The sequence below is a fragment of the Gymnogyps californianus genome, chromosome 1 (assembly GCF_018139145.2).
Source record: "Gymnogyps californianus isolate 813 chromosome 1, ASM1813914v2, whole genome shotgun sequence".
Lineage (NCBI taxonomy): Eukaryota > Metazoa > Chordata > Aves > Accipitriformes > Cathartidae > Gymnogyps > Gymnogyps californianus.
Window position 1 is genome coordinate 94679544 of NC_059471.1, and position 15998 is coordinate 94695541.

Consider the following 15998-nt stretch of genomic DNA (forward strand, 5'->3'; position numbering starts at 1 on the left):
CTTGGCATTTTATTTATACTTCCATCTACTCTATTATGCAACGCTGCCCCACAGAAGAGGCAAGGCACAAGTTGCAGGAGGGCAGCTACGCTGGCTGCCTCTTCTTTAACGCAATTAGCTGCTGGAGGGTATCGCTCTGCCAAGACCAGCTGAAAGGACACAGGAAGAGAGCCATCTTGGCATGGTCCTCCCAGGGAAAAAATAAAAAAGGCTGAGCTCATCAGCTGCCAGCGAGAAGGATAAAACAGAACTGGCTGTGGAGAGCGAATCTAGCGAGCAAACTCTGAAGCGATGGAGAGGCCTCACTAACAGGCAGGAGATGCCTATATTTTTGGCATGCGGCTTTGTTTTTAAAGCGGTGCCGGTTCAGCTAGGGCATGCTGCAGAGGTAAGAGGAGAAGAACAAGGAGAGAAGGCCAAATACACCAGCAACCATCCTTACTAATGTCAGGCACTGGTAGTTGAACGTCCCTTGTTGAGCTACTGCACTTACTGCGGTCCTGTCAGGGAAGGAAAGCGCTCACCTCTTAAGCACGGTCTATTATTATTTATAGGTAAGACGATTAAGAGCCTTTAGTGACTGTGGCACCTCTGAGACAGGTCTTAAAGATCTCACCCCGTTCTACAATAATCTTTGATTAGCCACTAATTCAGCAGCAGAGTGCTTGTGTATTCAGGGTCTGCAGGCGCTGCATTTGGAAAGCCACAATCAGCATAGAGTTTAAGGGGGAAAACATAGAAGACCACCGTATTTAGCCCGGCCAGATGTGCTGTCAATAGGGCAGATAGAGGGACATCCTGCACTGCAGGCAGCAGTAGGTGTTGCAGGCAAAGCCCCAGCGCTGAGCTGAGGGTGAAAGGAAGGACTGCACCACACCTACACCCCCCAAACGCCGTCAACTCCTTGCCCTGCCACTACAGTCTGATGCTTCGTTTGTTTTTGGCTTCACCAAGATTTCTGATAGTATCAGGAACCGGAGGCTGAAAGCCTACCTTATCTACTGAACTCACGACAGACAGACTGGCTGCGTAGGTACATAAAAGGCAACACTAAAGCAAGAGGCTCAGGTCTTTGCTTCACTTTCAAAATTAAACACACACATGCAAAACCACCACACCGATCAGAGCACCTGCAGCACTTCAGACAGGACTGAAAGGAGAGATGCACGGACTTTGCAGAACCTTCCTACATCCTTCACGTTCATATGGACATTTTGTTCAGACCGAAGCCATATCCTCACTTGTCACAACTTTTCAAAGAGCGTCCTCCAAAAAGCTGACTGCAGAGGCAGCACACAGCAAGTAACAGAGACCGAACCTTCAGGCAGCTGGGATCCAAGTGACACCCCAGGCTGCCACGCCAACAAATGCAGTGTATGCAGTTACATCGCTCCTCTATGCGGATTTACGTTAACTGGCTGAACAGAGCTAAACATCCACTCTTACTATCTGGAGACTTGAGAGCTTCCAGCACGACCAAAAATCTCTTTGGCTAGTGGGCTTGTGAGGTGGCGGAGGGGGCAGTAAGGCACATTCAGCATAGTTAAAGCAGGGGAGGGGGGGAAGTCTTTCATGGTGGATTTGTTTGGGGCTTTTTGGTTTTAAGATTTTAGTATCTTTCCAAGGGGTGAACGTGTTCAGGAATTTGAATTTAAAAAGCAACACAGTTGAGGAAGACTGACACTTCTTTCCTCCTAAAAGTTAAAGGAGAAAAACTTATTGAGGCTTCAAGAGAGAAATGGGATTTGTCCTATGAATGCCATGATTTATTCTACAGAGACACAGAAGTCTGGCCCTACCAAAAGGCAGTGGGTAACACCGACCAGAAGTTCCTTACAGAAGCTTCTGCTCTCTGTCCTGCCCAACTCAGGGCAGCTAGACCATCTTTCATCTGTATATTAGATGCGTTTTGGATTCACGCTGTCTGTTGGGCAGCTTTTCAAACAAAAAATAAGTCTGCCATCAGAAAAGAAAGGGAACCGCAAGCTGAGTTCTGACATTACCATCTATGATCAGATCATTAATATGTTGATTTCTAAAATGCATTTTCCCCAAAACAACTTTTCAGTGTACACAAGCCAAGTTTCTTTCTTGAAAATCAGCTCCATCTGTGAATCGAAATCAAAGGTGGACTCTGAACTGGCGGGTGATTAAGACTGGTCAGAAACTTTCTGGGGTTAATTTTCTATATAGGTTATTCCAACAAGTGAGACAAAAATAATTTAGGATTCTTTTTATGGCAACTCAGCGCTGTTGTATAGGTCACGTATTAAAGCTCGAGACAGCAGAAAATGCGGGGCTGTTTGTCAGCCTAGAGAGCTGAGACTTCTTACAAAGAAGTGGGAGATGGAGAAGGGATCTGACAATCCAGCCAGAGTTTCACTGTTTCTCCAGAAACGTCTCCTTTGGGCCGTGATGGGCCAGTAATGACTGACCATCATGAACTTCTAATGGACCATCCTAACCAGCCCTCTAGGGACTTTTGTTTTCCTGACTCCTCCCTTCCCAAGTTAATAAATAAAGAACTTAAAAACAAAAGAGGCAGACTCTTAGTTGTGCTAATTTTACCTCCCTGGCTATTTGGATGGTGATAGTGAATGCGATAAACCATTTAAGATAACAAGCTGCAGGAGCTTCGCAGAATACAAAGCGACCTGTCCCCAAAATGCATAGACTGGATAATGTTCTGCATATGCTGAGGACAAGCTACCCCAAGGTCAGCCCCGCAGAGGTCGTCAAAGAGGTACTTTAGGAGATGCACAAGAAGCTTAAAAAAGGTGTGGAGCAGCATTTCTATCTCCACAAAGCAAAAAAGAAAAGCTCACTATCTATTCTGCGAGCACAGGAACTAAGCACCCCTACTACTCTGTGAAGAAACTAAAAAAGGCTAATTCGGGACAAAAAAAAAAAAATCCAAAATATCAAATGAGCAGGCAGTTTAACAGTTCAGCAAAACAACATTTTTATATAGCATATATAGGACTCGCACACCCAATCGCCGCAAAAGCCTGACGTGCTCTTAAAAGTAACCCTGCTAACGAGGCAAAGCCCACTCTTTTGGCACAACTCAAAGGACCTGGAGCGCATACAAGCAAGGCTGCAGCTCAAGTATCACTCCTTCCTGCCCTGCAGCTGGCAATTTCACAAATTCTTTAAAAAAAATAAAGCACAACTTATTAAAATTCCCAGAAGAAAAAAAAATTACACTGAACTCGAGTCACAACAAAAGCGCGTCCCCACCACTTTATCAACCGGAGAGCGGAGGAGGTCACCGAGTCCTGCACGCTCCTGCCCAAGGACCAGCAATAAGGAGGACGCCGTGCCAGGAGGACCTTGGCAGCGTCACCTGCTTTGGGGATTTCACACAGGATGGAGACGAGGGGGACAAGGGGAGGATAAAGGAGAGGCATAAAGAGAGAGGGAAGGGGTGCTTCCTCCCACCATCGTGGCCAAAGAAACCACTGCCCGGCCGTGGTGACCACCCGATGCTGGGCCGGGGGTGCTGCTAACCTGGTTCCATCCTGAGCGCTGCAGTTGACGTCAGCCCCGTACTCGAGGAGATGCCGCACGATGCTCAGCCAGCCTCTGGCACAGGCCTCATGCAGGGCACAGTAACCCGCGTTGTCACGATGATTCACATCACACACCTTGTTTTCCAAACAATACAGAACCACTTCCTGGAAATAGGAGGAAAAACAGATACATCGAGTTATTTCTTGCTGCGGAGATGCACAGATTTCTCTTCTTGAAGGAAGGGGGGGGGGGGGCACATGGGCGGGGAAGGGCAAAACACAAAATCCCTACAATATGCCTAAGTTACCCTCTTTGAGACGGGTCAGTCAAAAGGAAAAGAAAATGGGGAGCCATTGAAAGTCACGTTTATTCAGGAGACATAGCAGAGACCACGACTTCCCATGAGCAGACTAGCTTGGGCAAAGAGCCACCAAGACCTCTGCGCCCTGCAGGGACCTTCCCGCAGCCCCCAACGTCAGGAATTGTCGCAGAGGGAGAATGTGCAAATTTCGCAGACAAAGCTCACAGCTTTCCACTTCTCAAAACTTCCATGCATAAAGCTAGCAGGAAGGTTTTTACTCTTACATCTGCATTTTTTAGCAGAAAATTCTGCAAGCACAACAGCAGCACAGGCCAACGTCAGTTTGATTTTAAAAAGAAAAAGCGCATGACCCGAAACAAAACACATTTAAGACACACAAAGGACGGTTTGCTATCGGCAAACAAAAAAAAGCCCGGCTCTATCAAGATCGGGGAAATCCCATTTTCACCCACCCTGGTTTTCTGCATGCAGAACTAAAGCCAGGCGCCAGGTTCCAATAACGAGCCCGGCACCGTGGGAAGCCATGTGAATTTAACACAATTCATCCTGCAGTCAAATATACCACGGTCGAGAGCCTAGGCCAGACTCAGCTCTACGCTGTCATGCAGCCTTGAAACAATGACTGCTCCATCACTCAACCAAAAATTTAGGATGGTGCGAGTCTTCCTCCATTTGTGTCAGATCCAAAAGTAAAAAAAACCCCGCATTTCTAAGTGACGCTGTGTATAAAATAGCCCCCGCGTTCCCAGATTAGTGGCAAGCCATTAATTTTGCATTTGCTTCTCTCAAAGGCTGAGCGACATCCTCGCAAAGCCAGATACGGCGTGGAGGGGGCGAGTGTTTGCTTTGCCAAAACAAGAGAATAAAACAACTGCCGGGTATGATGCATTTATTCTTCCCGTTTCAAAATCTACCGGAAAGCCCACAATAATCTGTGCTCTGGGTATACCTGACCCGAGAGCTGGTATCCAGGATACAGCATGAAGCTGCTCTTTTAGCAGGCCCTCACTAACAAGGCTAAAGCGGGGAGCTAATGAGCTGCCCGTCCCAGGTGCCAGAGCATCCCCCTCACCTACCGCCGGGACGGAGCGGTCCACCACCTATACCTGATGCACCCACCGGTTTAACCTGGGATCCCCACAGTCCCGCCTCTTGCCAAAGAGGGGCTCTTAATGTTCCTGCTCATCAGCCCAAAGGCCAAGAATCGGTCCAGAATGGATGCTCTTCACCCTGCACTCACTCAAGCCCGTAAGAAAGGGCTGTGCAAAATTATACCCCGGAGGTATGAATTTTCCTTCAAAACCAGACCACCCTGCCAAGCAAATTAGCAGATGGATATAGGTAGCAGAAACAGCTGCTGTATTCGGCTCCACTTTTAGCACGCAGTTACCATTTAAAATAGATTCTGCAACTCAAAATAAAAGACCTTTCATCTATTTTTGTAAAAAGGAAAGGCTCGTCCTAGGGCGGAATACCTACTACTGGACGAAAAGGCTAATTTTGTCGGGCAATTCTGTGTTAAGAGGCTATAAGAAGAATGTCATTAACCACAAAATGTAACCATAAAGACCATAAAACTCTACATTGTTAATTAATTAAATGCCTCATTAACTTTTTTTAACATGATTTATTCAATTTACAAAAAAATTAGCCATCACTGCCGAATACAGGAACATGTGGTGCCACAAACACACTTTTGGTTTCATAAGCATCTCTCGCTAATGTTAGAGAAAGGCTGTGAAAGTGCCACGGGGCAATTTAATGTCTGTTCAGGCACTCTATTTAAACCAGCAATCTGAAAATCACTCGCAGTTAATCCAAAGAGTCAAGCTAGCACGTCACAAGCTAGCAGATCTTTCTGATCTGTGCCACCGCCGCTCCTGCTGCCTGCAGTTTGTTAGCCAAATTGCAAACAGCAATGTTAAAAGGTGCATGCAAATATGCACGCTCCATCCTCGTCTACAAAAAGGTGCCCTTCCCTTTAGTCTCTCCCACCTTCTGCTGCTCTGCAGCAGCTCCTGCCCCCTTTCCAAGGGAAAGGGTCAGCATCCCCCTGTGCATCCCCCATGCCCGGGGCACGCATGCTGCCACCAAGAAGCACTATTCCCCTTCACCCAACCTCGAAACACGGCCCTTGGGTGAGGCATTATAAGCTGAGCCGTAATGCTTCCCTGCAGCGCCGTGCCAAACCCCAGAAGTGATGTTCGTCCCCTGGCGAGGTGCGGGAGCCCCAGGGGAGCTATGCAAGGGCAGGACGATGCTCAGGAGCTCCTGCTCCTGTGCCACTGGGGACCCAGGGCCGGACCCTCGTGTGAGGCATCCCCAGGGCAAACCCTCTCCCCCTGCCTGGATAAGCCCTGTCTGCATGAGTGTTTAAACCCCCTGGAAACAAACACCGTCTTTCCCCCACCCCTATCATGCACCACACATTCCTCTAATTTCACTGCCTTCCCAGGCAGGATTTAATCCCAAATTCACCAGAGAACTTTCCAAGTCCAGACACACACCAAAAAGCAACAAGCGGCACAAAGACAACCCGTGTTTCCTCTCCCATTGAATTCATTATGCAAGACTTTTGTAATTTTTTTCCCAAAAAGACTACGCTCCCTATAATTCCCCCTTCACAAAAAGTAAATTACAGTTTTAAGACTACTATTATCTCAAGTCATTTGTTTCAAATGCCGAAAACAGCATGGATTCAAGAGCGTCAATACACTGGGATGGGTTGCTAACATCCTGGTGAAGCAAGGCCTGGTACAGAAGCCTAGCAAAGAAAAGGCAAAGCTTCCCACCAGCTTCGGCAGGGTTTTGCTCAGACCGCATGGATTTCCAGAGCCGAAGACCATTTGCCGCACTGTCTTTAAGTAGCCTTGTTGGCTGCAGCCCTGCAATTTATCTGACCAGACACAAGCCGCATTTGTCCTTCGACATTTCACTCTCACGTCAGCTTTTACACACAAAATCATAACCATGTGTGTGTCCCCCTCCCCGCTACTACCTGGGGCACATCCATACTGTGCAATCGAGAGCAGGGCAGAGGCACCTGAGCTAGCAGCATTTGGGCTCTCCATGGGTCCAGGAGCGATATATACAGCTCGCCAGCATCTTTGCATGCCAAAGGTGCCAGCGCTGCCTCTGGGTTTGGAGTGGGATCTCTGCACAGCCGCAGGGCATCCCTGCTGCAAAGGCAGGCAGGCAGGCAGGCAGACTGCCAAGGGCAGGCACGAGCTTGCTCGGTCTCAGGGCAGAGCTGCTGGTGCTGCTCTGCCCCATACAGCATCCCTGCCGCCGTGAGGGCTCAGTGGTGCCCTGTGGTGCCAGCCACTTCCAGCTCCGAGTCCTGCACCAGCACTTGGCATCCCTTTGCAAGCCATGGCCCCAGCGGCGCAGACTCATTCGCCTCCTCTGCCATCGGGCTGGCAAGGGGCCACGGGGCTGCCTGCTGCCACCACAACAGCTATGAGAAGCCCCCGCGTGCCCATGAGCATCCAGCGCTCCCACTTCAGCCCCCGGCCATCACGTTGTAACCACCAAAGGTTGCTGCCCTGCTAACGGGGATGGCAGAAAACAGACACGTGCAGCTGCCACAGGTCACAGACCAGCAAATTACCATGACCCATCGACTTTTTTTTTTTTTTAATAGAGGAATTTGTGACTTCTTGACCATTCTAATTTTTCTGGAGACAGAGGAAATTCAGCTTTCTACTAACTGCAGTAGTCTGGTCGCTAGCAAGAAAAACACCACAGCTACAGAGCTTCCACGGCTGATCAAACTATCACAGCTCACCACAGGCCAAATGAAGCCCCGACAGGGCGGCGCAGCCACCCACCGCTCTGAGCCTTGAAAGACACAAACGATGCCAGATCCCAGCAGCAGCTCGGGCGCACAGACCAGGCTCTCCCCCCTGCCCTGCTTGGCTCTCCTGCCCCGTGCTCCACCAACAACAGGACCCGCTGCTGTGCTGTCAACACTGGCCGAACAACCAAGTCAAATGATCGGAATATTTAAGCCTATTAAAAATGTGGTGTTCACTTGAACTTTTGGGTGAATTCAGGTCAGAAAATCAAAATCCCCAATCAGCTGATGATGGGAAGGCATGGTGAGCACACAAGGTTGCCCCAGGACCCCCACCTTGGCGAGCCCGGGCATCCCCACTTTCTGCAACCAGCCTGCTAACAGCCAATGCTGCAAAGAGCTCCCGCTATCAGCAAAGCAAACACAGAGCCCTCGGCCCCTGCTTGAGCAAGGCCTCAGCGCATCACTAAGTTTCGGAGCTGCTCCCATTGAGCTGCGTTCAGCAGAGTGCGCCGGGCACAGTAAGCAAAGTGCCCAAGCGTACTCACCCCTACAGACACCGCGCAGGAAGAAAATACACACCGATAGCTTGGAGCACATGCTACAACACATTTTGATTTTGGATCCACAGGAAATTTTAGGTCTGTAGGAAATTAAATAATTTAAATTATGGAGATTACCATAGCAACATTGTAACAACCACTTCTCCTCCTAGCTAGAGCTGAAGTGCCCTGGGTTAGAAGAAGCCTTTGTCTAGGGTAAACAAAACCTTTCCAAAAAACCCTGCCTTCCAGAGCTGGAGAAGGCCTCTCTCCACACAAAGCTCTCCAGCTATACAAAGGGCATTTCGAGACTTCAATAAACCCGGGAGGCTGGGCAGGCCCCACCTGGCCCTGGGCTGATGCCACCTTCCAGCACAGGGCTCAAGCCCAGCTCTGAGGTCCAAGCAGTCCTCTCATCAAGGCGAACCCTGCAGCCGCACCTAAGGCAGCAATCACTCTCTGCAATGAAACACGTCTTCACAAGATCTGAAGTTGAGCAACAACGACGCTTATACCTACATGCCCATATTTCCCCAATAAAAGCATGCTTCAAAACAGCAGAGCTAGGGGATTCATCGGTTTCTGATTTTTGTAGCAACAGGGGGGCCATTTCATTAGACAACATTGTTCCAGCTATGCCAAGCAGCTCCAGACTCTGAGCATAAAGCATGCAGAGTGCTCCTACAATGCATCTGATCATGCAAGAGGACACTCCAAGTGCTTGTCGTGGTTTAACCCCAGCTGGCAACTAAGCACCACACAGCCACTCGCTCACTCCCACCCCGGTGGGATGGGGGAGAGAATCAGAAGAGTAAAAGCGAGAAAACTCGTGGGTTAAGATAAAGACGGTTTAATAGGTAAAGCAAAAGCTGCGCACTCAAGCAAACCAAAACAAGGAATTCATCCACCACTTCCCATCAGCAGGCAGGTGTTCAGCCATCTCCAGGAAAGCAGGGCTCCATCACCTGTAACAGGTACTTGGGAAGACAAGCACCATCACTCCGAATGTCCCCCCCTTCCTTCTTCTTCCCCCAGCTTCATATGCTCAGCATGACGTCTTATGGTATGGAATATCCCTTTGGTCAGTTGGGGTCAGCTGTCCTGGCTGTGTTCCCTCCCAGCTTCTTGTGCACCCCCAGCCTCCTTGCTGGTGGGGTGGTGTGAGAGGCAGAAAAGGCCTTGACTCTGTGCAAGCGCTGCTCAGCAATAACTAAAACATCCCTGAATTATCAACACTGTTTTCAGCACAAATCCAAAACATAGCCCCATACTAGCTACTACGAAGAAAAACTCTATCCCAGTCAAAACCAGCACAGCACTATATCCTGTGTCACATACCAGACACTCCTTGGAGAAAAGAACAAAAAATAAAACCGTTCTCCTAAACTACACGCTCTTCACAAATAACAAAAGCAAAACTCGTACAGCTCATTAAAGATCACCATAAAGACTACTTTAAAAAAAAAAAAAAAAAAAGGCATTCACTCTGTTTGCAGATGGTTTATATTTAAACGGAAGCGAGGGTTACCAATAAAACTTTACCCTTTGCTCGTTCACGCAGGATGCTGCTTACCCTGCGTCCCTGCCAGCTGACCCAACAGCAGTGGGGACTCGTTCCCGCAGAGACCTGCCCCCAGACCCTGCGCGCCGGGGAAGGGAATGCGGCAGGGGAGGGGGGGGCCTGCAAATTTCAACGACCAAACTCAAAGCTGCTGCTTCGCAAGATTTCCATCTATAAAACTGGAAAGAGGGTTTTAACTTTTGAAATTAAAAAACCCCATCATCCCGCAGGGTGTTGAGGGACCCTTACCTCGTACCCCAGGCGTGCCGCCCGCTGCAGCAGCGTTTCCCCCGCGTTCTTATTGACAATAAGCCTCCGCGCTTCGGGCGGCATGGGCCGGCTCGGGGTGGTCTCCTGAGGGGGGCTTGCGATCGGCAGCTGCGAGGGCTGTGAGACGGGTAGTAATGAGGGAGTCTGCTGCAGGCGATCGTACAGCTTCTGCTCATACGACTTGGCTGGCGAGGAGTCGCAGTCTGAAGTAGGCTCTGGTCGCTTTCTGACTTTCCTCGTTACCGTGACCTGTCAAAACCATTATTGTGGGGTTTTTTTAATCCTCGTTTTTACAATACAGCGATGGGATTATATTTTGCCAGCAAAGAATTACACTTCTCTACTCGTATTTAATTTTTTAAGAAAGACCTGCTACAGCTTTTAAATGCAAGATGCCTCACCCCCTGCAACAGTGCCTTTAACTCGGGTTAAGAAAAGCAAACACAAAATGTGCATAGCATCCACAGACAAATGTGAATGCAACCCCCGCTACCCTGCATGCATGACAGCGCATTAGTTTTAAGCGGGCTGGCTCTGCCTTCTGAGAGGCTGGTGGACAATTAAGTCTAAATAAAGATACCTTATCTTCAGCATTTTCGATATCTGTGGTGTCATCCCCTGTCAGAGATGACCTCCTTCTCCTCTCCTGCAGTGCCAAGTGTTTTGTTTTACACTGACGTTTCCCTGATGGCTTCTCACACTCGCTGTATTTCTGCAGCAGAGATGCATGTTGGAAATCCTCCTCTTCGTCTGTGTACAGCCCATCTGTCTTCCGGTTTTCTTTAATTTTCTGCTGTTTGGCAGCCAACCTCGAGGCTGGAGTACAGCTTGGCTGAGCCTGCCTTTTGCTGTTTGCATTGGTGGATGAAAGGCTCTTCATGTGCGGAGACACTGGGAATACGGGCAAGCCTAAATGGGAAGGAAAGGCATTACACGTTGCGTGGTGTGTTAAAAGGAAAACACATTGCTAGCACTTAACACAAGCTCCTCCACTGCTTAAGAGATCCACCATTTACATTTTCAAATCATTAATATTTTAAGCGTTCCACATTCAAACTGTAAATAGCATCTCGCCAGTTAGCGTTACGTTAACAGTTACAACGCTCCGATAAAAATCGCTAAATGAAATGCCCCGTGCCAGGTGCCGGGGCACCGCGAAGGCCGTACGGTGCCGTGCCGTGCCGTGCCACGCTGTGCCAGCTCAGCGCTGCCGCAGCCCAGCCGCCGCAGGCGGAGCGGAAAGCCGCCGCCGCACCGCCTCGCTGGGGGAAAAACTCGCCTCCTTACCTGGAACTGCTTTATCTGAAGGGGAACCAACTCCTCCGGCAGCCTGGGCCCGGCCGGGCTTGTCCGCCTTTGGCTAGGTGTGGTCGCAGGGCAGATACAGGGATGGCGGGGGAGGAGGGGAAAGCCAGAGAGGCGGGAGCATGGATGAGGTCTTAATGGGACAGCACGGGGAGGGGGGAACGTTGAGCTTCGCCCTAAGACGGCAATAAGACGGGGAACATCTCCTTGGCAGCGTTTTTACTTAAAAAACAAACCAAGAGAAGAAAGGCTACTCAAGGAGCCGTCCCTACAGAAGCCCTGTGCGATCTCTCTATCAAAAAGCGCAGGGATTTTGCAGGAAAAGCAACTGGCTGTGTTTTCCGGAGGACTCCATCCAGAAGCGAGTCTTTCTGCGAGACCAGAAAGCCCCGGGACATCGGGGAACTAAGGCCAGCGCTCTGCTGCCTGTGGCAGGATACTGGCAGGGCCGGGTTTTCTCCGGGGGTTAGCTCTAACAAGCTGGATCCCACAATCTGGGCCACATGCAAAAAGCATGGTTATTTTTTTTCCCCCCCCAGAGTGCAAGCAGGTTTACAACTAAACAAGGACAGGAAAGTTGACTTTTTATAGTCTGAATTTCCCTTGGGAAGAGAATTGAGGTGACCTCAGAACCAACTCCTCTGCAGAAAAATTAAAGGTTGCTGGAAAGGAAGGGACACTTCAGCCAAACAATACCGCACCACTGAGGGAAGGTGCGGAAAACACCCTGAGCACTTGAAAGAGGCTCCTTTGCTCCGAGAAGTCTCTGAAGTGATGCTACTCTCAGAACAGAAGAGATGGCAGGAGCAAATAAGGCAGCTGCTCAGAGAAGAGAGACCTTTAGTTAAAGAGACTCGATCCAGAGCCAGTCGGTAAAAAAGAAAATAAAATCTAGAATCCTCTTGGTGGGCAGCTTCACACTTTTGTCCTCCTTTAAATAGATCTGTGAAAGCAACTTGCAGAAGGCTTTCTAGATTAAAGATGAAAACAGAAATCCCTCAGTTCTTTCGAGCCACTTTCTAGAAAAAGATGCATACCGTGGCTTGCCAAGCAGATGTCAAGGAATTTACGGGACACATGATGTGCAGATTGTTCAGCAAAAATCCAGTAATTTTTTTAGGCTTTGCAATCCTGAAGGAAGGCGCCCAGTCGTAGGCTGAACCTATGGATGCAAGGCTGTCTTTCCAACTCTGCAGACAACTTGAAGTAGAGAGTGTTTAATTCTCCTGTTCCCAACTAACCTAATTGGAGTAGCACGTGAAAAGCCCAATTCCAATACAGAAGTATCATCATTATCTACTTAATCACTTACTAAAAAAATTGTGAAGATGGAAAGCAGCAGCGATGAGGTCTGGTGAGTGCAAAGGGAAGTAAGAAACTGCTGCATGTAGAAAAACTAGAATAGAAAGAAAAAAACCTCACAGGTCTGGAGAAGGACAGAAATACCGAAAGGATGGAAGAAAAAAACACAGGAAGAGAAGCCTATCTCAAAGAACTGCAGGCTTTCCTATGCAGGGATGCCGAGGCGTTAAAAGCAGAAATTTAATCACCACAAAAAATGCGTACTCCAGCCTGCAAGCTCCATGTAAACTCTGTGCTCCACTTTGACCCTCCACAGTGGTGACAGTAGGCACCAGGCTAAACGTGCATCGCAGCTAAGAGATGGAGAGTAGCAACGCTATGCCCAGGAGCTTCGGGATCAATAACGTTGCAAGAGGTCAGTGCTATCCAGAAAAAGCCTGGGAAATGCAAGACACACGGGCAGAAAAAAGGCAAGCAATTAATCCTGGAATCCCACCCCATCTTTCTGATCACTACATATATGAAGGGAGAAGAAAAACAAGAGTGAGCAGGAATATCCCCAAATATCCATGGAAAAAAAAAAAAAGCTCTAAACCAAAAACCCAAAAAAACCCAGGCCTCCGACTGATGTGGGTTGTGGCGAGTCTGACTCAGAGCAGGACCTGCCTCCCCTCCCGCAGGAGCAGGCTGCAGAGAGGTCCACGCGGAAAAGCAGCTGCTGCCGCGTCACCTGAATGCTCGCTTGTTCAGCTCCCACCCCGGCAGCTGCCTCCTCCTGCCTGCCAAGCCAGCGGCCGCCGCGCTGCCTGCAACCCGAGGCGGCTCCGAGGGGCAGGCAGCGGCTTTCCCGGTGGGCGAGATCCTCCCAGCTCCTCTCCTCAGGGCTTTTGTTTCTGTGCTGCTTGGGTTTTCTTCTTGCACCGGGTGAGCGGCTGCGGCTCCCTGAGGGACTGTTGGAAGAGCTGGCTACTGCACCGCCGGCAGCGCCAGTAGGTTATTGCTCAGCTGGGATCCCAGCAGAGACCGTGGCTCCCACCTCAGCCATGGGTCCGGGCGAGCAGCATGATGCCCTGAGGTTGCAGGCATCCCCACACTCACGGACATGCTGCACCCCGGAGAGCCAGCACGGGCAACATGACCTCGCGAGCGGGATGAGGCAGGGCCCTGAAATTATTTTGGGCAAGCCACATCCCGGCTGCTCTTGTGGTTCTGACCTGCAAGTGAGGCTGCAAGGAGGTGACAGCCAGAAGAATCACCGGGGGAACATTTCCAGCAGCCACCGCTCGGTCACCCAGCCAGCAAGCACTGACCGGGGGACAGAGGGGTGACAGCCCGGCGGCAGCTTGCAATGCAACGCATGACTCGTCCCACACTAAAATCCCGGGTTGAACACAACTGGAGCAACAAGCCCAGAAGTCAGCACCCTCCGTCTTCCCGGAGATTTGCAGGCACAGGCGGCAAATCATCCTGCTATTAGACTAAGGCTTCATGGGCATAGGGGCAGACCTCAATGCCTTGTTACAGCCCGCTTCTTGGGATACAACCAGCTTCCCAGCAGCAGAGACTGCCACGTTCGCAGGCAGTGCTTGGGCACTGGGAACAGCTGTTCCCAGTTCCAGAGGAAAAAAAAGCTGCAAGCGACAGGGTATATTCTCATATTCACAATATCTGCTTGATTAAGAAAAGTTTGAGGACTAGTCCTGGGCAAGAAAGACAAGCTGGAAGTCTCCATTCCCATGTGACTGTCACTCAGAGGATGCTCTGTTGCACAACAGGGAAAAATGTCCTCGTTCTAGTGAACTAAGAAAAAGGAGATTCAAAGGTTTACACTTCAATGGGGCTGGAGGAGCATCAGCAAAGTGATCTGAACGATCTCCAGTGCCTCTGCACAATGAATGGTGAGGCATAACTTAGTCAGGTTTATGGTTTTATAGCAGCTTCCAAAACCAAGAGGTTTTTCATAGCCATGGGACAACTGAATCTGAATGGCTTTGGGAACGGTGCATAAATCGGGAGCCACCTCTTTTTCTTTCCCAAGGTCATGCGTTAGAGAAGCCTGTCGCTGCCACAGGAGGCATTGCAGGGGAAAGCTAGAGCATCCTTACACAATGCGGCTTCTTGTTAGTGACCCTCGTTTAATCTCTACAAGGTATCTCTTTCTGAAAGTACAAAGGGGATCAGGTGATGGGCAGGGATGTTTGAGCCGATACCATGCTCGCCAAGGCAGCACATAAAGCAAGGGAGTAAGAGTCAAAGCTCCTTTTAAACTAAGTTTTGATCTCCTGCTCCACAAATCCTTTTGGAGAACCTTCCCCATCAATAAGCATCAAAGTTTGGGGTTTTCTGCCCTCAGATAATCCTACCGAGGGGAAAGATGGGTGAGGAGCTTTAGGACAGAAGGGAAGCCAATACTTTTGCCTGTGACCGTTTTGGAGATGCTACCCAGGAAAACTCCGACCACTGCAGGACAACCTGGACTCAGTCCTTTCCACCACATGGGACAAGAGGATCCACTCTCCTCATGCTTCTCTCTTTTGAGGGGATCTCAGCTAAACTACAGGTTAGGCCAGCTGGAGGGTGAATGTCTACCAGTCTGATGAAGCTCTCAGGTCTCTGAAGGAGGAAGGAGCCCAAACGTCCAACTCTGAGCTCCCTCTCCCAGAAACAGCCTTTCCTCAAAAGCAGGCAGGGGACTCGCAAGGGTAAGAGGAGGAGAAGAAGGAAGAAAAGTATTGGCAACCCTTTACCTGAAAAGCTGAAAGAGGAGACAAGGGCTCTCTGCTGTGCCCAGAGGAGATGGGGATTCACGACAAGGTGCAGGGGACGCGCGAGGGGGATCGGCCACGTGGGCTGCGTGCTGCCGCTCCCCCATCAGTCCTTCAACCAAGCTATGGCAGCAAACGTCGCAGGGAAGGGGAAAAGCAGCAGAGCAGACAACGCGTCCGGAGGCTGAGGACAGCGGGGACAGGAGAGTGACCTGTTCATTCAAAGGAAGATTTGGCAGATTGCCTCCATGGGCTCTCCCCCAGGACAGGGAATGGGCAGAAAAGGGGGAGAGGATGGGGAAAAGGAGGAAGCGGAGTGAAGGGGAAAGAAGCAGCCAGAAACAAGTCAAGGAAAGCTGATGTGCTTTGAGGAAGCGACCCCTTAGGAGAGAGCCGCTGGGAAGATCTCTGCCAAGGGGCTGGGGAGTGGGGCCACAGGGGTTTACAGGACATGCCCGGGATGAACCAGCAAGGCATCCTCTTCGGGAGGAGGATGAGCTTTGCTCTTGAGCATATGCCCTGAGAACGGCAGGGAAACCCAGCAGTGCTGAGGGTGCTGGAGGCGTTGGGTTCCCGAGATCAAGAGCTGCTAGCTGTGCTGACGCTGTTTCAGAGGGTCATA

At 50.0% G+C, this 15998-nt stretch overlaps 1 protein-coding gene across 5 annotated transcripts in view; it reads right to left on the reverse strand.

Moving 5' to 3' along the window:
* The window catches only part of BCOR (BCL6 corepressor), a 40026-nt gene that overhangs the window by 7581 nt on the left and 16447 nt on the right, over window positions 1-15998 (reverse strand). For all 5 annotated transcript variants that reach the window (XM_050909049.1, XM_050909035.1, XM_050909058.1 and 2 more), the window contains 3 exons: window positions 10585-10913; window positions 9984-10253; window positions 3511-3677 (listed from right to left, as the gene is read on the reverse strand). In XM_050909049.1, the coding sequence (XP_050765006.1) occupies window positions 3511-3677; window positions 9984-10253; window positions 10585-10913 (766 nt within the window). The remainder of the gene's footprint in view (window positions 1-3510; window positions 3678-9983; window positions 10254-10584; window positions 10914-15998) is intronic.